The sequence below is a fragment of the Anguilla rostrata genome, chromosome 14, assembly GCF_018555375.3.
Source record: "Anguilla rostrata isolate EN2019 chromosome 14, ASM1855537v3, whole genome shotgun sequence".
Taxonomy (NCBI): domain Eukaryota; kingdom Metazoa; phylum Chordata; class Actinopteri; order Anguilliformes; family Anguillidae; genus Anguilla; species Anguilla rostrata.
Genome location: NC_057946.1, coordinates 1626329 through 1649734, shown reverse-complemented (window position 1 = coordinate 1649734; position 23406 = coordinate 1626329). Strand labels below are relative to the sequence as shown.

At 50.1% G+C, this 23406-nt stretch overlaps 2 protein-coding genes across 6 annotated transcripts; both read right to left on the bottom strand.

The window, feature by feature from the left end:
- Positions 1-1743: 1743 nt before the first annotated feature.
- Positions 1744-8249, bottom strand: c14h2orf42 (chromosome 14 C2orf42 homolog). 2 transcript variants are annotated; one of them, XM_064309575.1, is made up of 9 exons: positions 8037-8249; positions 5334-6441; positions 4260-4370; positions 4037-4138; positions 3749-3853; positions 3178-3285; positions 2744-2844; positions 2387-2549; positions 1744-2100 (listed from the first exon to the last, which is right to left on the bottom strand). In XM_064309575.1, exons 1-9 carry the CDS (start codon positions 8232-8234, stop codon positions 1883-1885), a joined length of 2214 nt encoding a protein of 737 aa, XP_064165645.1. In that variant the 5' UTR covers positions 8235-8249; the 3' UTR covers positions 1744-1882. The 2 variants fall into 2 exon arrangements, with proteins under 2 accessions (XP_064165645.1, XP_064165646.1); XM_064309576.1 differs by having other exon boundaries at positions 3749-3850.
- A 1108-nt stretch (positions 8250-9357) lies between these two features.
- Positions 9358-23395, bottom strand: LOC135240205 (cytotoxic granule associated RNA binding protein TIA1). Of its 4 annotated transcripts, none has more exons than XM_064309579.1 (12): positions 23120-23395; positions 21121-21217; positions 20167-20265; positions 17892-17946; positions 17063-17150; positions 15656-15731; positions 15030-15138; positions 14014-14112; positions 13807-13891; positions 12859-12997; positions 12143-12288; positions 9358-10558 (listed from the first exon to the last, which is right to left on the bottom strand). In XM_064309579.1, exons 1-12 carry the CDS (start codon positions 23146-23148, stop codon positions 10420-10422), a joined length of 1161 nt encoding a protein of 386 aa, XP_064165649.1. In that variant the 5' UTR covers positions 23149-23395; the 3' UTR covers positions 9358-10419. The 4 variants fall into 4 exon arrangements, with proteins under 4 accessions (XP_064165649.1, XP_064165647.1, XP_064165648.1 ...); XM_064309577.1 differs by having other exon boundaries at positions 12143-12291; positions 23120-23390; XM_064309578.1 differs by having other exon boundaries at positions 12143-12291; positions 14014-14109; positions 23120-23387.
- Between the last annotated feature and the right edge of the window lie 11 nt (positions 23396-23406).

Sequence of the window (23406 nt, the reverse complement as noted above, 5' to 3'; positions counted from 1 at the left end):
AGTCTAACCCACTAGTGGTACGTGTGTGTGGTGAGGGGGGACCAGCATTCCGTAGTTTAATTAGTTTGCTTAATCACTTCTACAGCTTAGTGAATGCATTTGTGTGATTGGCCCTCACCTCCTTCACAGCTGTGTATTTCAGCTGAAAGGGGATTTTTAAAGGTCTGTACTGAGTCAGGGAGACCTTATTCATTCTCTCAGGACCGTTCCCCTGGACACAAGAGCCACAGGCAGCAGCGACAGGCTCGTTTCACCTGCACTTCCTGTCCTGTCCACGCCACTTCCTGTCCTCGCCCTGGGAGACACCGAAACGTTTCGGGTTAAAATATGCATCGTGTTGCGCTCCAGCTGGGTCAGCCCTTTCAGAAATATGCCGTCCCTGTTTGAGGGATGTGAAATGTGAACTAGCAGCTCCACCCAGTGGCCCACCAGGGAACTGCAGTGTGTGTGTATATGGCGGGGGGACTCTGGCAGGTGCACTAATCACAGTCCAGGTAACACTGTGTATCAGATGAGTGAGCTGGAGGTCAGGGCTGTGCACCTGAGGACCCCAGGTGTGCTGCGTTCTCCGTGTGATGCAGGCACCTGGAGCAGCTGTGGCACGGAGTCTCCGGGCACCTATAAGCGCTGATCCAGGACCAGTTAGGACCAGGTTAAGTCCAGCTGACACCACTGTCAGCAGTAAGGCTGATGCTGACCCAAGGCCAGGGCTTGGGAAAGCTTTGTACCTTCACTAGTATAGAGCAGGAAGAGCCAGAGCAGACACACACAGGTACATCACTGTGAAGAGTTACACATGTAGCTCCACTGATACCCTAATCACCCCCACATTTTAAGTGGCTAATAATTGTTCTCTCCCTCTCCCACCTCAGCTGATGTGTGGTGAGCGTTTGGGTGCAAAATGGCTGCCGTGCATCACCCAGGTGGGGGCTACACATTGGTGGTAGTCGAGGTGAGTTTCCCCTTTATCACAGTAAAGCATGTTGAGCTGCCAGCCAGTGAGAAAAGCACTATAGAAATGCAGTTATTATTATTATACCCAATTGAGTTTCAGTTTTTTCTTCCTGATTTTTGGAATTAGCTGGGGACCATGACTTACTGCTGATAACAACATACCAACGATTATTTTAAACGTCTTTTTAAAAACAAGTGTTAAAGGTTTCCTGTTAGAACAAACAGTGACGACACCATCCATTTTGAAACAATACAGCATCAAATAAATGTTATTTAAAACAAAACTCATGCAACAAACGTGACTATCTCTACAAAGCCGGCTAAAAGTCTTACACCTTAAACTGTGCGGCTAGGCTACGGTGCTCAGCAACTGATGAGCTTACACCATCATCATCATCATCATCATCATCATCATGTGACACACTTTTACAGGAAACTTTCAGATTCTGACTCCGTCTCATGAGAACAGAGGAACTCCTCTTCTCACACGTATCTCTGTTACATCAAGTCGCCTCAATAAAAGCTGGTCTGGGTGTCCAGAGCAAATATTTAAAAACATCCGCAAACACAAACACACGGACGCAGACAGACACGCGGACGCAGACAGACACAGACACGCAGACAGACGCGCGGACGCAGACAGACGCGCGGACGCAGACAGACACCGGACAGACACGGACGGCAGACACGCGGACGCGAAGGTGGCGGAAGACCAGGAGCAGCAGACACGCAGACAGACGCGCGACGCAGACAGACGGACCACGCCACGGGCGACAGACACGTTGCCGTGGAGAACGCTTTGTGACGCAGTGTTTGTGCAGTCTGAGATCTGGGCAGGCAGAGGAAGCCTATTAACGCCTAGCACAGTCCCGCCTCCTCTTCCTCCACCCTCCTCCTCCTCCTCCTCTTCTCTCTGTCCGGCCGCGGCTCACGGGACGGCGACGCGGATGATCTCCAGGCTGGGGGCGGGGGCGGGGTGGGTGCCCTCGGCGACGGCGCCCCCCCCCTCGCAGGCCTCGGGCTGGCCCCCGTGCTGGTGCCCGTACTCGAAGCGGATCCTCAGCTCGCCCACGCGCGAGCGCGGCAGGATGTCCGGGATCCACTCGATCACGAAGGGCGTGGCCTCCTTCTGCTCGGAGGAGGGGCCTGCAGGGGGGGGAGGAGGCACAGGCTGTTTAGGGCCCATGGGCCTGAGGAGAACCACAGGCATACAGACCGACTGAACACCTGAGGGACGGGGTGTGTTCAGGTCAGGTAGGGCCCCTCATGTGCAAACACCCCTCCCCCCTCCCCCCCTCCCCCCCCCCACTCACCCACTTTGAGGAAGGTGCCCCCCCCCCCACTCACCCACTTTGAGGAAGGTCCCAGCCCCCCCCCCCCCCACTCACCCACTTAGAGGAAGGTGCCCAGCCCCCATCCCCCCCTCACTCACCCACTTTGAGGAAGGTGCGCAGCTCCAGGGGCCGGATGGCCTGGGGCCGGTCCGCCCGCCCGTACCCCTCGGCCAGAGACTCGGGGGGCGCTTCCTGGCAGCGGAACGGCGAAAACGAGCCGTCGCGGTTCTTCACAAAACTCTGCGTCAGCTCCAGGGGAAGCTGGGAGGAGAGCGGGGAACAGACGCACGCACGCACGGACAGACATTTCAATCAAAGGCAGAAGCACAGAGAGAGAAGTGACTGAAGAATCAAACCGGGTGACCTGAGAACGAGAGGGGAAAGGGACGAGGGGGGGGCGGGAGGGGGGGCAGTGGGGGGGACAGTGGGGCACCGGCGGGAGACGAGCGACGCACCTCTTGCGTGTCGAAGATGCGTTTGACCTGCAGCAGGTTGGTGATGTGCCAGGTGTACTTGGAGAAGGTGCCCAGCGGCAGAGCATCGTTCCGCACAAACGCTGACAGAACACAGAGGAAGACCTGAATAATCTACCCATGAGCGTCACCCCTGGTACAAAATACAGGACAGGGGTGGGTACTGTGGTAGGGCGGGTTACCTGTGGGGAGTTGGGGGCGGGGTTACCTGTGGTAGGGGCGGGGTTACCTGTGGTGGAGTGGGGCGGGGTTACCTGTGGTGGAGTTGGGGGCGGGGTTACCTGTGGTGGAGTTGGGGGCGGGGTTACCTGTGGTAGGGGTGGGGGCGGGGTTACCTGTGGTGGAGTTGGGGGCGGGGTTACCTGTGGTGGTGTTGGGGATGGGGTTACCTGTGGTGGAGTTGGGAATGGAGTTACCTGTGGTGGAGTTGGGCAGCCTCCTCTTCTTGGATCCAAGGGACAGGCGCTGCTGTAGAGCGTTGAAGAAAGACTGAGGGATGTGGAACACCAGCGGCTCAGGCTTTCCTGCACAAAACACATCATCGTCATCATCACCATCATCACTGCCACCACCACCATCATCACTGCCACCACCACCATCATCACCATCATCACTGCCACCACCACCATCATCACTGCCACCACCACCATCATCACCATCATCACTGCCACCACCGCCAGTATCATCACCACCACCACCATCATCACCGCCACCACCATCATCATCACCATCATCACCGTCACCACCACCATCATTATCACCACCACCACCATCATCATCTCCATCACCACCGCCACCACCATTATCATCACCATCATCACCACCACCACCACCATCGTCATTATCAGCTTCATCATCATCATCATCACCCTGCAGTTACCGCCCTAATCAGCATTAACATGGCTGGTCAGACAGAGCGAGGGTTTGTGGGTCTGGTGCTCAGGTAGCAGTATGGCGTGGGGTCCAGGCCTGGCGCGTTGGACTCACCGTCGAACTGGAAGTGCATAGTCTGGTGGATCCTCTCGGTGACGCTGGCCAGCCACTGCCGGAACGGCAAGGAGACGTGACTCTCGTGAACCGGCTGGACGTCTGCTGTGAGAGAGGTGTGCACATGCACGCATGCACACGTGTACGACAACACACACGCACACACATAGAGACACACACACACATATGCATCACAGCACAGACACACACACAAACATAATGTTTAACACCAGTGAACAGAGTGTGTTGGAATCTAAGCAGACACATTCATAGGTCAGGGAGCCCCACCTGAGTTTTTGGGCGCGGTGGAAATGGGGTGTTTCCTTTGTCCCCCCTTCCGCAGGGCAGGTGCGGACGAACCCTCTCTGACAGCCAGAGTGGGAGCAGTCACTGCAAGAGAGGGCGAGAGGGGGAGAGTGGGTCAGTCAGGAAAGAGCGGAGGGGAAAAAAGGGCTGGGAGGGGCTGGGTGGGCCTAGGCAGGGCCAGGGACTGTGGTCGAGTTTGACTCACCCAGGCCGGGGTCCTCCATGCGGAGTTTCTTGGATCTGTGGTGACTCCCGGGATCAGACTGCTGCTGCGGGCTGGAGCAGAGCATGGAGCAATCGAGGCTCACCTGTACACCTGCAGGGACAGTGGATCTAGTGAGAAATAACCTGCACACCTGCAGGGACAGTGGATCTAGTGAGAAATAACCTGCACACCTGCAGGGACAGTGGATCTAGTGAGAAATAACCTGCACACCTGCAGGGACAGGGTTTATGTTGCAATTATGTCTGCTTATGATGAGGGAAAAGGGTTAAGTTTCTGTGTGCATATGACATGGTAACTGCAGCCTGTGCACATAACCTCCACAACTTTTATTCCTGTTAATTCCCCTAAATTCCCTTTAATTCCCATTAATTCCCTTTAATTCCCAGGGAAAGTTTCCTCTCCTGACTACTCCTGAAACTTTGCCAGCTCTGGACGCAGTGCTGGATGAACATTCTGAGATGGTGTATTATGAAGGTGCAGGGGAGATGGTGTATTCTGAAGGTGCGGTCAGCTCTGGATGCAGTGCTGGATGGACATTCTGAGATGGTGTATTATGACGGTGCGGTGTAGGACACGCCCCCGGCCCGCAGGCTGAATGAACATTCTGAGATGGTGTATTATAGAGACGTGGTGTAGAACACGCCCCCGGCCCGCAGGCTGGATGGACATTCTGAGATGGTGTATTATAGAGAAGCGGTGTAGAACACGCCCCCGGCCCGCAGGCTGGATGAGCATTCTGAGATGGTGTATTATGAAGGGGCCGTCAGCCCTGGACGCAGTGCTGGATGAACATTCTGAGATGGTGTATTATGACGGTGCAGGGGAGATGGTGTATTATGAAGGTGCAGGGGAGATGGTGTATTATGAAGGTGCAGGGGAGATGGTGTATTATGAAGGTGTGGTCAGCTCTGGACGCAGTGCTGGATGGACGTTCTGAGATGGTGTATTATAAAGGTGCGGTCAGCTCTGGATGCAGTGCTGGATGGACATTCTGAGATGGTGTATTATAGAGACGCGGTGTAGGACACGCCCTCGGCCCGCAGGCTGGCGTACCGTTGGTGTCGTAGTTGAGGAAGGCGGAGAACTCGGCGGCCAGCTTGTCGTCGCTGGCGAAGGCGCAGACGCAGGCGAAGAAGTGCAGGCAGGCCTCGGGGGGCGAGGGGGGGAGGGGGGCGGCTGCGTCCGGGTCCCTGGCCTCGCCCGGAAACTCGCCCGCCCCCCTGGCCCCCGCGCCCGCCCCTGGCCCCCGCCGGGCCTGCCCGCCCGCCTGGCAGGCGCAGTGGAAGTGCGCCCCGCGCCCCTCCCGGCTCCGGCCCGCGCCCCGCCCCCCCACGCTCAGGTGCAGCAGCCCCAGGGGGTGGGACTCCGTCACGTGGCATTTGACCACCAGGGTGCCCCGGGACACGCGCTGGACCAGGGGCCCCGGCGACTCGGCGGCCAGCCGCCACAGGTCCTCCCGCGCCTGGGCGGAGCCCCGGAGGGCGTCCAGCACCGAGCTCTTCAGCGGGAGGGGCGTGGCCTGGGCGTGGCAGTCCATGGCCTGCTTCACGTGCGCGCAGGGGCTCTCGGGCCGCTGCTGGGGGCGGGGCTGCGCCTGGGCCGGCCCCCCGCCCCGCCCCTGCCGGCAGGCGGACAGGAAGCAGCGGCCCAGGCTGACGCGGGTCAGCACCGTCCCGTCCGCCGTGGCGATGGCCGTGTCCGTCAGCGCCAGCTCCACGAAGCCGCGCTGCTCGGGGCCCCTCCCCCGCTGCCGGACCGAGAACACCTGCGTCCCGCCCCCAGCCCCGCCCCCGGCCCCGCCCGCCTCCCCCCCGCCGCCACCGTCCGTCACCAGCCGCACCACCTCGGCCCCGGCCTTCTTGGGGCCGCGCCCCCCCCCCGCGGGCCCCCCGTCCCGGAACACGGCCCCGCAGGCCTTGTTCTTGCAGCTGAGGCCGCGGGTGCCGTTGTACACGCCGCACTGCGGGCACTTGCGTATGCCCCGCAGCGTGGGCTTGCCCAGGTTCCACAGGAAGGCCGGGGTCTTCCTCCTGTCCCGGGCCCGGCCGCCCAGGCCGGGGGGGGCCGGCACCGCCGGGGGGGAGGAGACCATGGCGGGCTGGCTCACCGCCACCCCCGCCTCTATCGAAGCGGCCTCCATTGTGGCAGCGTGCTGTGAGATCTGCGGGGGAGGGAGAATAGGGTCTAAAATAAGACAGCGACTCACCAGAGAGCGGCTTCCTGACTTCAGAGCGCTAGCCTCCTAGCGTCCGTCGTGGAGGAAAACCTCCTCTTAGGTTCGGCGGGCGAGTCGGCGATGTAAGAAGAAAGACTAGAAACTATGATTTCTTCTAATAATCTTTTATTTTTACGCAGGCCAACGGGAGGTCTCCAGTACCATAAAGACACACAGAGCTCCCCGAATTACGTTTTACATCCTTTTTTATACAACCAGCTTTCTTCCTACCATGACGCATCTTTCCCTCTAAAACAACCAATCTCAGCCTAGGTCACGCTTATGTTTCACCAGCTAGTTTAACAATAACTATTATATAATCTTCAATTTCAATAAATGACAGATATTTCACCACACACTTACAACGGTACGTGTGTGCGTGATTTGATTTGAATAACAAGTATTTGCTCTCATGAACAATTGTTCAATCTTCCGGTTCCAAAGTACATGCACTTTAAATGCATTCAATACATGCTGTGATCCAAATAAAATATTTAACTCGTATACAAACACACCAACATGTTCTAACAGAATATGTCTATATTATCACTGTTGCTGTCATTAATTTGATTTTCATTCATTTATTTTAATAGAATATAATCTATACAATAACTAGATATAGCAAAACATTTCCTTCTGGGTTGGTGTGTCCTTTCTCTGCTCTTGCAACTCAAAGGTCTTCTGCACAAGACTGTTCCCCAACATAAGTTACTTACAAAATTCCGATAAGTAAATGTTCACAATTTTCCTGCTGCAGTTGGGGTCCAAAGATTCTCTAGACCGTATGCATCAGTGTACAAAGAGGCCACAGTCTTTCCTTAGTTACAATTTCTTAGACATAACACAGAACACCTGCTGTTCTTCGTCGATCTTCACATAATCACATACATTTAACTATATTCTTTGTCAATACAATCTTTAATAAGCAGAAATGTAAAAACATATAAACATCAAAAGCACATAGGAGCAGCATACTTCCACACCATTTACTTAAATACAGCTGGCAGTGCATCTAGTCTCAACGTTTACTGACTAATAACCAGCACTGAATCCACAAGCCCCTCTTCTGTAGACTCACCCAATGCCCAAGGGCTCAATAGGTGCTATATGAGGAGGAACTTACTAAGGACATCTGAAAATAACTTGATAATGGGCTAGTGCTGTAGATATATATCTCAAAAATGGCTTGCTACCTATATCAATTTAATTGTATAAAAAAAGTCTAAAGAACTGTCCTTTATTCGGTATTGCTGATATTAAAAGCATGGGCATGGTTTAAACGTAGCAGTCGCTGCTGCAGCATATCGCTGATGTCATTTCCTTTTAGTCGTGTTTTTTCTAAAGCCTCTTTGGCTCGCTGTTCAGCTAAGTGTGTTGGGGGGGGGGTCTGTGGTTGCCTGCGCTAAATTTGTCGCTAGCCAGCTAAAAACAGTTCCGAGTACTAACGCACTTGTATGCTCAAAGGATTTCTGACGCGTTGCGACTACATGGTATGGCACCGACAGCGCCGGTTCAGGGTTGTGTTTCGCAATTGAGCATACCTGCGTTTTAGCACCTATGATAGGATCCCCGCGCTGTATGGTCGGTTTCAGCCCAGAACAGCAAGCATCTTCTTCCCCTCGACCGTCGCCATTCCGTCTTACAAACACTGCTCGGCCCTGCAGCTGTAACGCGGCATTCGGTTGGATAGTCGGGTGGTCACGTGGCCCGAGAAGGCTGGCCTCATTTTGGTGGGGCATCCTGGTAATTGATGTTTTACGCGACTGATAAAGCGGTAACTTTACCTCGCTATTTTACGATATTTCTTTGGCGAATCTAGATATGCCTGGATAACAGTTTATAAGTTTTTCCTTGAAAACTTGCGAGGCGAGCAATCGTGACGGCTTTGATATTTAGTGGGCATAAAATTTTATTCGAAGTACTCATTTTTTATTATCAATGTGGAACAATTCCACCTAAACAATAAACGGTAATTATACTTAATTTAGGCTATACTTGTACTTAATATAATTTGCCTGCGTGCTTTGTACATACGGGCTCACACACACACGAAGTAAGCGGGAAAAAGAAACATCCATCCCAATACAGAGTGGTCAGTCTAATGGACTTGAAATCTGCAATCAAGTTCAACCTCCCCAAGTTACCAACAGTAGTAACAGCAACCGCAACAAATGAAATGGAACATTCTCAAATAACGGCCACGGCGGTCAAATCTGCTTGCATCTCTTTTTATATTTTAAATATATTTCAGTATAAAAATGAGCTGACACAAGCAATACGGTTTATACGCATCAGCATTTAATTGGGACAAAGCAAGAACACGTTATAGTAGCATAAACATTATCAAAACCCCCTCCCTACCTCCCCCCCACCCCCGCAAAAAAAAAAAAAAAAAAAAATTGCTTCAAAACATAAGGTCTGAAAATATCCTTAGGCACTGCCTACTCTTAATGATAATTGGTTGGTTAAAATGAAATCAACTCAAAATAAGGCAACACAACAGGTCTCATCCAACTCAATTTTAAAACACTTTCAAGGGGACACAGTGCAAAATTCCGATCCATTCAGGTATTTTACAATACTAATTACTACGCCATAAAAAAACACCCAAAAAATCAATATTTAGTTTTTATACACAGAATTACTTAAATTCTACATTTTTTTCTTCAGTCTAAATGTTTTGCACTGCATAGCAATGCTGCTGTCGTCCTGCCCCCTGCTGGAAGAATCAAAAGTTGCACTGTCCCAAACCTCTGCACATACCAGCATTTTAACAGTGCTGCTAAGGTTTCATTAATTTTAACAGCCCCTCCCACCCCTTCCCCTCCCCCCCCCACCAAAAAAGCAAGCAAGCTTCCATAATTAACATGAGGCTTTTTTTATACAGTTTCAGGACATTTGAACAGACTCTGTTTGGTTATTTACATACAAAACGCTTAGAAGCCCTCCAATACACAACATTCTAAAGGAAGAAAAAAAAAAAGTGGAATGCAAAACAATTTAAAATACCTATAATTTGTGTAAGAACATCAAATTTGTGAAAAGATAACCAAGAGTTATAGTATTGTGCAATATTCGTCTGCCTTCAAGGAAAGAGAAGAGTGGCAGTAAATCCCTGCAATTGGTTTAGTTTAGAGAAACAAAAATTGAAAATCTAATTTAAAAAAATACAACAGCTGACATCCATTTTGTTTTCTTTATAAACATAAAAAGGTCTGTAACGTTTTCACATGATTCGTGGTGTTATCACCGCTCATTGCTGGAAACACGTTTCTTTTTTAAAACTGATTTACACTGACAGTCCCAAAAAACAAAACAAAAAAAACAAAAAAAAATGGCAAAGCTCCGTTTTTTATGAAACCAGCAGTTTAAATCGCTCTAATCAAACCCCAAAAACAAAAACAAAAGCATATCCCAAAAAGAGTCACTATCTTATTTTATTCATAGTAATTTTTTTATTCATTTTGTTTTTTAAAAATGGCATAGTCCTTTTCCGTCAATGAGTCTGTCTGACACCTGGCCAAAGACCTTGCGTGCGCGTGTGTGTTCGTGTGTGTATGTGCATGCATGTCTGTGTGTGTGTGTATGTGTTCGTGTGTGTGTGTGCATGCATGTCTGTGTGTGTGTGTGTGTGTGTGTGTGTGTGTAAATCCCAGGGCACTGCATCTCCAGTCCTCCGGGGCTGCACACTCAACTGCTTACTTCCCATCGCAAATAATATGAAAAAAATGATGGTGTCAGAGGTCAAATCACCACCCCCCTCCTGCCCCTAACCCCGCCCCTGCCCCCCCTCCCCTCCCCTCCCCTCCCCTCCTCAGGGGCCTGGTGTTGGCCGAGAGCGGTGGTCTGGAACCCCCCCCCCCTGCAGAGGGCCAGCGGCCGCGGAGGGCTGGGGGTGTCCGTCCCCCCCCTGCCCCCCCCCCATCAGTGAGTGGGGTACCCCGTGGCTCCCAGGCCAGACTGGTTAGCTAGAACGCTCCCGTTCACGCCCTGCGCCTGCTCCACCACACCGCCATTACTGACCGCGCTCACGCCCGTCCAGCCGCCACCGGCCTGTATGTGACTGCCGACAGGGGGGAGAGAGACAGAGGGAGAGAGAGAGGGAGAACAAAACACAAGAACAACAGGGTTAGCCAACAATGAGAGGAGAGGGGGAGAGTGGGACACAGAGAGAGGATCATGAGAACTACATTACCCATGTCTCCCTTCACCAGGGGGGTTAAAAAAATAATGACGACTATTATTAAATGGGAACCAAGAGTCAAATTTTCCTCACTTTAAAATTTGACATGTAAAACAGATTCTTCCGTATGAATGGTGTGCAGCATTGCGGTAGGGGTGGTTGGGGAGTTTTGATGATAGAATATCCAACCTTGACCTCCAGACCCTCATTACTGTGCTTTTACGTAAACGACAATTATTGGCACATCCTGGGTTAGACCATGACCCTCACCCCTGAACCCCCCCCCCCTAAACCCCATCTGAAACTGAAAAGCAGTCAAAGCACAACAATCTCATGTGAACACAGGCCTTGGACCTTGAGCAATTTTATGTTGTGTCTACCAGGGACATTATATTTATAAACTTGACCAATGCCTGTCCTCTTGCAGGAACAGCCAGACCCCACCGTCACTGCCTTAGAGAACTCTCTCCCGCAGAGGGGAAAACATCACACCAGGGGCTCATGGGTAAATATGCAGTCTCCCCAGCACGTGCTTTCAGTTCCTTGTTTCCCTCATAATTTTTTTTCTGCCGTCTCCATTCCAGGTAATTGGCGGGACTCCATCCCCCAGACCACGCCCCCCCTCAGGCAGAGCGATTGAGCAACAGGAGAACCGCGCCGAGCGGACGACTGTCATCAAGCCACGACTTGCCTGAGCTCATGAGGTGTTCTGTGATTTGCATACCTGTAAGTGCTTCCGTTTGTTCTCTATTGTAAACCCGAGAGTAGATGCTTCCTCGAACACGTATAACTAAACAAAGCAAACAAGGCCCAAAAATGTTCTTACAACCACATGTTGTGAAAATCAAGTAAACTTCTGTACACACTATAATCCACATGAAACAGAGACAAGTATAAGGTCCACTTCTTAAAAAAACTTTACACTTTACAAACAAACTTTAGCCAACGTCTTGGCATTCAATTCACTACATTGTGTAGCTACTGGTTACAGAAAAGTCCAGGTGGGGGTGTGAGTGGGAGTGGAAAGGGGGGGGGGTACAGACTGAAGACCTAAAGGCCTGCTTCCTCAGCAGAGCCAGACCAGCTGCAGTCTGTTCTCTTGACATGGAGAACCAGTAGGACTGACCAACACAGTCTGTGTGTGTGCGTGTGCGTGTATGTGTGCGTGTGTGCGCGTGTGTGTGTGTGCGTGTGTGAGATCCTCACATGAATTTTGTTTGCATTATACCAAAAAAAAAAAATTACAAAATTAAATTCAAATGCAGGCATCTCATCACAGAATGTTGAAAGTAAAATAGCTTCAGCATGAAATTACAGATGTAGAAAAAGCAGGGAGGGGGCGGAGCCTCCCACCCTTGGTCACAGCTGTGGAATGTTGCTAGGTAACCCCAGCAGCAGAAAATGTCAGCGGCGGCGGTGTGTGTTAGAGGAGGAGGAGGACTGCCCTGCCCTGTTGGTACTCACTTAAAGCCCTGCTGGTTCCAGGCCTGCCCGTAGACGCTGTAGGCGGGCACCTGCCAGCCGTTGGGCACGTACTGGCCGATCTGCTGGGCATTGCTGTACCACTGGCCCCACTGCCCGTAAGGCTGCGCGGCAAAGCCCACTTTGCTCTGCTGCAGAGAGAGAGAGAGAGAGAGGGAGAGAGACCACCATTACTCACAACCGTCACGCAATGCCCACGGCTACTGCGTTCGGTTCGGCTGAACGATCTGCCAACACCCATATCAAGTGCGCAGGATTGGCTGAAGGGTTTGTTGATGCCCATACTCAGTTTTCAATATTGGCTTAAGGGTTGTTGAGGCACACAGGATTGGCTGAAGGGTTTGTTGATGTCTGTATGAGGCACACAGGATTGGCTGAAGGGTTTGTTGATGTCTGTATGAGGCACACAGGATTGGCTGAAGGGTTTGCTGATGTCTGTATGAGGCACACAGGATTGGCTGAAGGGTTTGCTGATGTCTGTATGAGGCACTCAGGATTGGCTGAAGGGTTTGTTGATGTCTGTATGAGGCACACAGGATTGGCTGAATGGAGTTTGAGGCACACAGGATTGGCTGAATGGTTTTGATGTCTTGCAGGCCACAGGACTGAAGTGAGTTAGTGACATGCTGCGGACGCTGCCGAAGTGAATTGTGAAAGTGCAGCTGACGTTGGGTGACCGGCGCTTCTCGTCGGCTCACCTGGGGCACCTGCACCTGCTGCATGGGGCTGACGATGTCCGTCGTCTCCTTGCCCCAGTAGCACTTCACCACATGGCCCTCTATCGAAGTCCCGTTCACGGACACGATGGCATGGGCCGCCCCCTCGTGGGAGTTAAATCTGCAGGGAGGGAGAAGGGGACCAGCACGGCCTTCTCAAAATGGCTCCAGCACCAGTCAGGTACAGAGCACAGGCTAAAACACGCAGGGCCTTCTCAAAACGGCTCCAGCACCAGTCAGGTACAGAGCACAGGCTAATAAACCCAGGGCCTTCTCAAAATGGCTCCAGCACCAGTCAGGTACAGAGCACAGGCTAATAAACCCAGGGCCTTCTCAAAATGGCTCCAGCACCAGTCAGGTACAGAGCACAGGCTAATAAACCCAGGGCCTTCTCAAAATGGCTCCAGCACCAGTCAGGTACAGAGCACAGGCTAATAAACCCAGGGCCTTCTCAAAATGGCTCCAGCACCAGTCAGGTACAGAGCACAGGCTAAAACACGCAGGGCCTTCTCAAAATGGCTGCAGCACCAGTCAGGTACAGAGCACAGGCTAAAACACGCAGGGCCTTCTCAAAATGGCTGCAGCACCAGTCAGGAACAGAGCACAGGCTAATAAACCCAGGGCCTATTTAACAGACACCTCACCATGCCGGTCTGGAAGACAACTTATCACCATTCAGTTTAAAAAAAGTTACCAAATCAGATTATTAAAATAATAACTCAGAAAAACAAAATCCCCACTGCACTGCAGGACTGGACGCTGGACGCTTGAACTCTGGAGACAAGGCTCACAGTTCCCAGCTTAGTCTTAAATACAAGAAGACCGAATAAAACTAGAATTACTAACTAGGAGTAGACTCGTTTCATTTTGAACCTTTCTGTCACACAAACACACACACACACTTGTTTAGAGATTGGAACCATGACGTACCTGATGAATGAATAGCCTTTGTCGGGAAAAACTCTAATTTCCATGATTTGTCCGAAGGGGGAGAAGGTCTGTCTCATCAGTTGCTCTGAAATGTGCGGACAGAAAAGGACAGACTTCAGAAGGGCCGATCCAGACGCACACCCACGTCAGTCATCACAGTGATGACGTCACAGTCTTTATAAAGTCTGACCAATCAGAGAGACTGACCTGTGAGTCCGGTAGTGACCCCCCCACAGTAGACAGTGCAGTTGCTGGGGCTGGACTGGTTCACCACCTCGTCGAAGGACAGGTGCTTGGTGTTACCTGCTTCAGACAAAACGAGCACATGTCCACGTGTTCATCTGAAACCAACGGACTTCCATGGCAACGGAGGAAAAATGAGGTTCTGAACGTTTCTGTGCCACAAAAGGCTTCATAACACAGCTGGGGCAGGTATGGGCTGGCCAGATTTACCGGTAGCCATGGTAACCATGTCCTGAAACCAGCCTGCAGGCGCTTCTAAAGAGGTTCATGTAATCCATACAGGTGGCGAGAATTAGGGAAGCGCGACATGAGAATTCTGGGGGGTGATTTATAAAAAATAACTGATATTTGTGTAGCTAAAGCGGAAAAATGCAAAGAACCTGATCGCTATCATCTCCCCCTCCCACGTTCCCAAAACCCCCCACCCCCCAAAGTTACAAGCTGCACACTTTTATCGGCCCACCCCAAAATGACCACGCGCCCGTAACCTGAGTAAGTGAGATGGCACACCGAGCAGAGGCCGAGGGCCTTCCTTTCATTTAAGCAAACGCCGCCCCTGCACACAGAGTCCAGCACAGAAACGCCCAGCAGGTCCGCTTTCACAGCTTTAATTAGCGCTAGCACGGCAGCGCGCTAGCTATAATTACCCCAGTGACCCCGGGAACGGGGTGACTGCCGAGGCACTTCTGGCTGGAGCCGCACAGAGCAGCAGCTAAGGTCAAGGCTGGGGGCAGACCCCAGCGAAGGGCAGCGGGGGAGGGGGAAGGGGGAGTTCATACACCAGGACTGGCACCCAAGAAAAGATACAAAATGTACAGCAAAGCAGGTGAGCAGCAGCATATGGAACCGGCTGCCATTTTGGGGGGAGATCTGAAGCGACTCCACATTAGCTCCCTGCAAACAAGCTGATGTCTGGAATGAACTTCCTGCGACAGCGGCCGTGCCGAGCCGGGCCGGGGCGGGGCGGGGGATATACTCACTCTCGTAGGTGGTTTTGGGCGCAGGGGGCTTTCTTGTGGCCCAGTTGGTCCGGATCTGCCTGCCTCCCAGCCACTGGCCTCCCATCTGCTGAATGGCGTTCTCTGCATCCTGTGAGGGGGAAGGGGGGGGCACAGGCATGCTGAATATAGCACAGTAACTTAAGGCAACTTCCATAAGTCATAAAATGAATAAATAAACATTTATACATCGACTTTCGACTAATTAAGTTAACTCTGTTAGCCATTTTTACCATCTGCCATCCTTCTGAAGTTTCCATTTATACTAACGAATCAGATGATCTTGTTCAAGGCCCTTTGGCGAGCACAATCGTAAAAGCACCATCGCAATGACTGATAGGTAATGACAGCTACCCCTTTCAGTTATTAGGAATGTTTCTGATACTTCACAGCTGTGAATGGCAACCATGCGGCAAAAAGTTATGCTTCACAACCCACCCACTAGCACAACCCACACACTAGCACAACCCACCCACTAGCACTTCCCACATTACTCTCCAGTCATTTCTGATTTAGGCCTCCAGACAGCCCACACTGACAGCACTAATGTCAGATTCGTCAGGTAAATCTCAGTCTGAAGGTAAATCTCAGTCTGAAGGTCCTCTTACCCATTTGTTGAAGAAGGACACGAAGCCGTAGCCTTTGGACTTCCCAGTCGCCATGTCCTTCACCACACGAGCATCGCTGTCGACAAAAACCTCACTGGGTTAGCCACAAAGAACTACAACAAGGACCGGACATTTAAAAAGAAACCTCACTGGGTTAGCCACAGAGAACTACAACAAGGACCGGACATTTAAAAAGAAACCTCACTGGGTTAGCCACAAAGAACTACAGTGAGGACCGGACATTTAAAAAGAAACCTCGCTGGGTTAGCCACAAAGAACTACAGTGAGGACCGGACATTTAAAACAAAAGGGCCTCATTCGTTTACTCAGCCAAAACCAAAAATCTGAGGAAAGACGGTGTCACTGAGTAAACGTTATTTTTGGACTGGGATTTTAAGTTAAAACCCATTATTGCACCATAGCCCCCAAAAAACACGATGTATTGATGTTCTGATTCACTTATGATGAAAAAACAGCAGGCTTAAATTGTGTTAAAATTTGCTTGTCTACTCACAAAATGCATTAGGTGTACAAAAAAAACAGCATTAATACAGGTATTGATATCTACCTGGACAACTGTAGATAGGCCAACATACCATACACTAGCATCCTATACCTAGTCTGCTTAATTCACTGAACTCTGGCTTTGGTCTTCTTAGCTGTTCCTGCTTCAAAGAAAGCAAGCTAGTTCCTCTATTAATTACATGCATCCATTTGCTCAAATTGCAGTTTCAGGATCCTGTACCTCAAGGCCGTCCAACCCTGTTCCAGGAGATCTATCCTCCCATAGGTAAATAAGCACACTTCACATTCAACAGCGAGGGATCTTGTTGAGCTTCAAATTAGTAGAATCAGGAGTGCCAAATTGGGGTTGAAATGAAAACCTATAGGGTGGTAGATCGTCAGGAAGAGGGTTGGGCCGCCCTACTCTACCTATAATGGCTCACACATTACAGAGTTTCCTATCCAAACTTCTCCAAAAACAAACTGGATAACAATCCCTCCCTCTGTTCTTAAGCGGGTGAGATGAGCAGCCAGGTGAAACGTATTCTGGGCATCATTCACACAGTTCCGCAGCACAGTGAAGCCCTAGCTGAGGAAAGTACATATAAGCAAACTACCATATCTCCATTTCTATAATGGACTTATTTCATGCATGAGTCTCCCTGAGATCCAAAACAAAACACAAACTATACCACTGTAAAAACCAGAAGAACATCACCCTTGGTTCTTAAAGGCGCAGATTCGGTTTTCTGTGGACGGCCATTTCCCTATGTACAAACATCAGGGACGGTAAGAAAACACAAAGGATGAGGGAAAGCGTAAAAGGTTTAGCTGATGTCGGTTTGCCTTGCGTGATCTTGGGAACGCGAGTTCGGCGCGTGGCCCAGCCGCCGATGCACTTACGATATCCTCCCGAACGGGGCGAACGCGGCTTTGATGTCGTCGGTGGTGATTTCTGGGCTGAGGTCTCCGACAAAGACGTGGAAGTGATCTGGGGACAGACGCGAACGCGGACCGGGTCAGAACCAAAAACACCGGGTCCACACTTCAGGGGCGCTCACTATGAAGAACTACAGCAAGGCTCAGGAGCAGCGGGTGGAGAGCCACAGATTGGCTAAATGGGTCCCCTTTAGCTGGAAGAGCCCACCGGATCATTACCACTAGCCTTTAAGAGTCTGTGTAGCAGGACACCCCAAAACCTGACAGGCCTTACGCCCGTCTGCTTGTCCGATGCCCTTAAGGGCAAACATGCACTTTTCAGACTGAGAATTTATTCAGCAGTCTGTACTCCCTTAGCAAAGCTCAACATTAACTGCAGTGACTGAGACAGCCGTATGTGGGCTAAAACCACCGTGATGCTGACCCGGGCTTTCAACCCAAAAGGCTTGGGCCCCAAGTCTCATCGCTGCTCTACACTGCCGCCCCCTCAAAATGGACAACAGAAAGGTTGTCTATGCCTTTGTGGAAGAAAACAATCTAAAACTAAGGTTAGAAAATTCCCTGATAACATCATTACATTACTGGAATTTAGTGGATGTTTTATCCACAGGGAGATATAACAGCAGGATATATACTGATGCAATGTGTGTTAAGCACCTTACTCAGGTGTAAAACAGCATTATCCCACCTGGGAATCAAACCTGCAACCTTTGGGTTGCAAGCCCTGTCCCTTCACACATTATACCACTCTGCCACCGTCCTTATGAATCACACTCAGGAGGCAAATACTCACTACTTGTGTCTTTTTTCTGACTGCTTGGAGTCGTAGCCCAGTTCACCTTAACCTCCTGGAGAAGAAGAGAGAGGGAGAAAGAGAGAGAGAGAGAGAGAGAGAGAAGCAGGTGGCAGGGTAAGTGGACTTTACCAGCGACCGGACAGCGCACTGTGGTCTGTGTACCGTTAAAAGAAGACTCCTAACACACAATGTGATTGTCTGAATGCAATGATGTGGCAGGAAGAGGAAGAAGGAAAAAAAAAACCTGATCACACTCATATATATCAATAATTCACATTGTTTTTCTGTCTAGTGAAAATCTGCAAAAAAAATATCTAGTAAGTAAAAAGGTCTAAACAAGGGACTTACAAACAAGTGAAATTACGAACTTGTATTACTCCTCAAATGGTCCTTCATTACCTGTTGAGGATAAAATATTTACAACTGAATATATTTTTATGTTGTTGTTATTTGTATTTGTGTTGAGGCTACAGGAATTTTCAAAAGAACACACCATACAGAAATGGGAAGATGCAGAACAAGCTCTTTTATGTGGAGCAGGTCAAATTCCCTAACAATACAAAATTATGTTAAAAAAAAAAAAAAAAAAAAAAAAAAATTTTTTTTTATGTTTTGGATCCCCAACTGAAAAATCTAATATCAACACCTGAGATTTCTGTGCTCGGCAAATAAAATGGACACCAGCACATTACTCATTTAAGGAAGGCAATGGAACACCCCATTATAACGGCAGAGTGGAACACACCATCAAATTGGGGGGGTCAAGAGGACCAACATTATAATGGGGGAGCAGTATCATCTGTGCAGAGCAGAACACGCAATACTTTTAGGATTGTCCTGCAAGGACACTGGAACATGCCCTGTGTCAACATCCCAGAATTCAAGGGCACAGAACAGAAATCCACATCTTAATCCACACCTGACTCCTTACACTCCAAGGAATTTCTCCACCAATGCATATTCAAGGTGGGAATTCTACCCAAATTAAAAATGAAAATCGTGCCAGAATGCATTTTGATTTCTGCCTATTACTAACAGAAAGCTCAGCAAACCCTCCCCACAGACATGCACTTCCTCCCTCTCACAGCTTCTGAACTGCTCTAGTGTCATTCTGTACCAACGGGATGCACGTGCCTTCAGGGTCAAACATCCGCTGTGATTCACCATTTCACACCTCTGTCTCTCTCTCTCTCGGTCTATCTCTCCATCTCTCGCTTCTCTCAGAAATCACAGGTGTGCCAGCACTGCCCTAGGAAGGCCACCACTGCCCTAGGAAGGCCACCACTGCCCTAGGAAGGCCACCACTGCCCTAGGAAGGCCACCACTGCCCTAGGAAGGCCACCACTGCCCTAGGAAGGCCACCACTGCCCTAGGAAGGCCACCACTGCCCGAGGAAGGCCAGCACTGCCCGAGGAAGGCCACCACTGCCCGAGGAAGGCCACCACTGCCCTAGGAAGGCCAGCGCCCAAAGCACCAGCATCAACATGCCCAAGTAAGCTCAGCCCAACTCAGACTTTTTTTTTTTTGGAATATGAAAATGAATTCATTCAAATATGGCCCCCCTCCCTGTGAGGCGGAAAGGGAGGGCAAAGGGAGCACCATCACTGCACTTCAGCAACAGCATCTGCAATTCAAATTTCACACCCAAGGACTTCTGAACATGTCACGGAAAAAAGCATTTAAAGAAAGACAGAAACGGCTATATATCCACCTGCACCAAATTCCATTATGTTACACCACTCTGGCACGTGGAAAACTAAGAATCCACTTTAACTACTCAAGATTAGGAACTGGCTGTGAAAACTGGCCTTTTTTTAACCAACAAGCACAACTTACCCGTTTTGTACTACCATCAACAATGAACCGTTACGCAATCTCACAGTTGGGCATCCCTGAACAGCGCTTCTGTTCAGGAGTAGTTTCATAAGTACTAGACTGCAATGAGATTTAGAAACATTCTGCAGCGAACCTTTTCTTAAACCCAGAAACGGTTTGACTTGCAGCCAAACCTTTGCTCACACAATGGCCGCATTCATCACCCCCCCCCCCCACAAACGCAAAAGTACAGTCAGACTTCTTGTCTATGACTCGTAAATAAATTTTAAAAAAAGAACTACAAAAAAAAAATTACAGCAGGAGAAACATCTAATAACAGAAGAAAAGTCCAGTGTGTGCTGGCAGATATGGGGCTAAACTCCTCCACATGTTTACCGTGGCGACCGACAGTTCTCCCAGCCCAGACCCGACTCACCACACAGATATGATAGCTTACCTTACCCATTATTTTACGCCCGTTCATCGCGGCCAGGGAGGCGGCCGCGTGCCTGTGCTCGTAGAACTCCACAAAGCAGTACGGGTCATTGCCAGCCGTCTGGGAGCATGAAACGGCATGCAGGGTTATTAATAAACAAACACAGGCACACACGCATCCGGCAACTCACAGGACACTCAGGCCCGGCATCTCACAGGACACTCAGGCCCGGCATCTCACAGGACACTCAGGCCCGGCATCTCACAGGACACTCAGGCCCGGCATCTCACAGGACACTCAGGCCCGGCATCTCACAGGACACTCAGGCCCGGCATCTCACAGGACACTCAGGCCCGGCATCTCACAGGACACTCAGGCCCGGAATCTTACAGGACACTCAGGCCCGGAATCTTACACGACACTCAGGCCCGGCATCTTACACGACACTCAGGCCCGGCATCTTACAGGACACTCAGGCCCGGCATCTTACAGGACACTCAGGCCCGGCATCTTACAGGACACTCAGGCCCGGCATCTTACAGGACACTCAGGCCCGGCATCTTACAGGACACTCAGGCCCGGCATCTTACAGGACACTCAGGCCCGGCATCTTACAGGACACTCAGGCCCGGTATCTTACAGGACACTCAGGCCCGGCATCTTACAAGAGGGACAAAAAACATAATAATAAATCAGGGGCTATGCGTGACTATGTTAAACGAGGTACAATATTACACAGGCGTATCAATTATATAAACATGAAAAAGGCTTCGGTGGGGGGACTGAAATGACAGGCGTGCGGTCATTTCAGACGCCACCCCCCCCCCCCGTGCTCAACTTCACACAGTTGGAATTTAAGGGCGTAATCTAACGACCCGGGACAGGAACGGCCCCCTGGGGGGGGGGCCTGGAGCGGCCCGTCTGAGATATGACGAGCACAGGGGCCGAGTCGGGCCCTGGAGAGGGATCACTCACGTCTACGATCATTTTACAGCTCTTGCAGGGGCCGATCTGGCTGAACAGCTGCAGGATGAGCGCCTCCGTCACGTCCCGGGACAGGTTCCCCACATACCTGCGAACGGGGGAGCAGGCAGGGGTCAGGAGCAGGCACGCAGACACACACGCAGGTGCGTGCGCACACACTTACACACACACGTACATAAATACACACACGCGTGCACACATACACACGCGTGCACACACACACAAGTGCACACACGCATGCAAACACTTTGTCCTGTACTTTCCAGATGCCTGCTATCTGTACCAATGGCAGCTCAATCGGGGAAGACATGCGGCACAGCCAGAGAGGTATGTGGGTGATGTAGGCTACTGTGTTCTGGTCAAGGGCAGCAATGACTCAGAGCACGTTCCCGATCGGACTACAAATGCTTAGTCGTTTCCTTCAATTTCATACTCTGCCAAAAATAAGAACCAGAATGAGTCAGAGGGAGGAAAGGACCGCAGTGGAACTTGAAATCCCTTTCTCCGAACACCTGGAAACCTTCTAGTCTGCACCACCCTCACCCTGCGTGACCTGTGCCATCCGTGCCCATGGTTGGGAAAAAAAAAAAAGGTCCTTCTATTGCCGCTGCCATGAGTGTAGCAGGAACAAAACATCACGTGCTGCTAAGCAAAAACCGCCCTTTTGATAATTTTCGGTCTAAAAGGAAGAACTGAAACCTAACATTCCAAGAAAAACTACAAGTCTTCGTGCCCACTCAGTGAAATACGAAACGTCTGAGCGACGCACAGGACAAAGCGGGCCATCAAATAATATGTACACCGTAGCAACCGAGGTTGGCTTCTAGACTATGAATCTCAGTTTTATAACGGTTTCGTCGACTTCACTTTGACTTTTAACCGATACATGTAATGTCAGTACGACAACTCTATAAAAGACGCAGCGAATAATCGCAGACCAATTTATAACACTGGTTAGACACGAACAATGAAGCAACACGTTGGACGTGCAACGATTTAACCTTTCGGTACTCTAACGCTGGATTTATGACCAAAACGAATGCAAGGTAAAGGGAAAACCCAGCATGTATACTAGCTAATTACTGCCCAATTACAGCCACTTAACAACATGCAATGGGTAAGTTACATGTCCACATACTTTGGGAACTTAATCGCATTATTACTAGCTAACGTTACACACAATGTGTGTGGTCTTTGAACTAACAGAAACGTCAAAGTCCACACAGGCCCCAGGGCGTGATTGGGACCAGCAAGTTAGATCACAAACAAAGATATCCAGAATCGTCAAAAAAAGTGTGATTCACCCCCGTTCAAATGTACATTCTAAGAGTGGACGGAGTTAAGCTAGATATCCTTAGAGACACCCTCTTCGTCAACTAAGTTAATCACACTCTCTAGACAACAGGAAAAAAAACTGCACTGACTTTGGAACGTTAGCATTACATGTATGACAACTGAAGTGAAAATTTTAATTAACTCGAAAACCGTCTGAACTGGGGGGTAGGATTAGCAAAATGCCTTGCTTGCTGGTTACGACAGGGCACGTCGCCCGAATTATATTTGTAGATTGGGGCCTTTTCCATGCTCTATTAGCAAACTAGCTTACCTTACTCTCCCCGAATCAGAAATATCACAAATAACAACTTTACCACACAATATTTACCAAGAGCATCTGCACGGCGAGGCGTTCATAAGCTGACACGAACGCAATAGGGTCGTTTGAACATTGCAAATACGAATCTTTCGATTTGGAAAAAAATGGACACGTCTGGCTAGGTAAGCTAGCCGAGTGGCATTTTTTTCGATCATGCAGTCCTTTGCTACAAACGTTAGACAACTAGTTCAACCATAGGGCATTACACCTAACATAAACATCAAGTGACTTTAATTATATATTAAAATAGCTAGCTATAATCACATGGGGGGTTGGGGAAAAACAGACGTTGCCAGAATTGCTAAGCTACCCGGCTAAATTTTGGCTAATACATACAGAGTCTTGGGCTGTTCGTCGTCCATCATGTTTCCGATCGAATAACAGATCGAGCCCTGAGAGATAAATCCACTCGTGTTTGTATTCTTTCACGGTCTCGGTATTTTGTACTTTGTTTAGTGTTTCGTTGCTACCCACAGAATCGTCTTGGAAAAGGTTAAATAAATCGCTCAAATTCTGCTATGCCGCCTCTGTTAGCCCCAGATCTGAACAATAGAAAGGCGACACAAGATGGCGGAGAAATCGGAGCGGATATAGAATTGCGCGTGCGCAGTGAGACTGAGTCC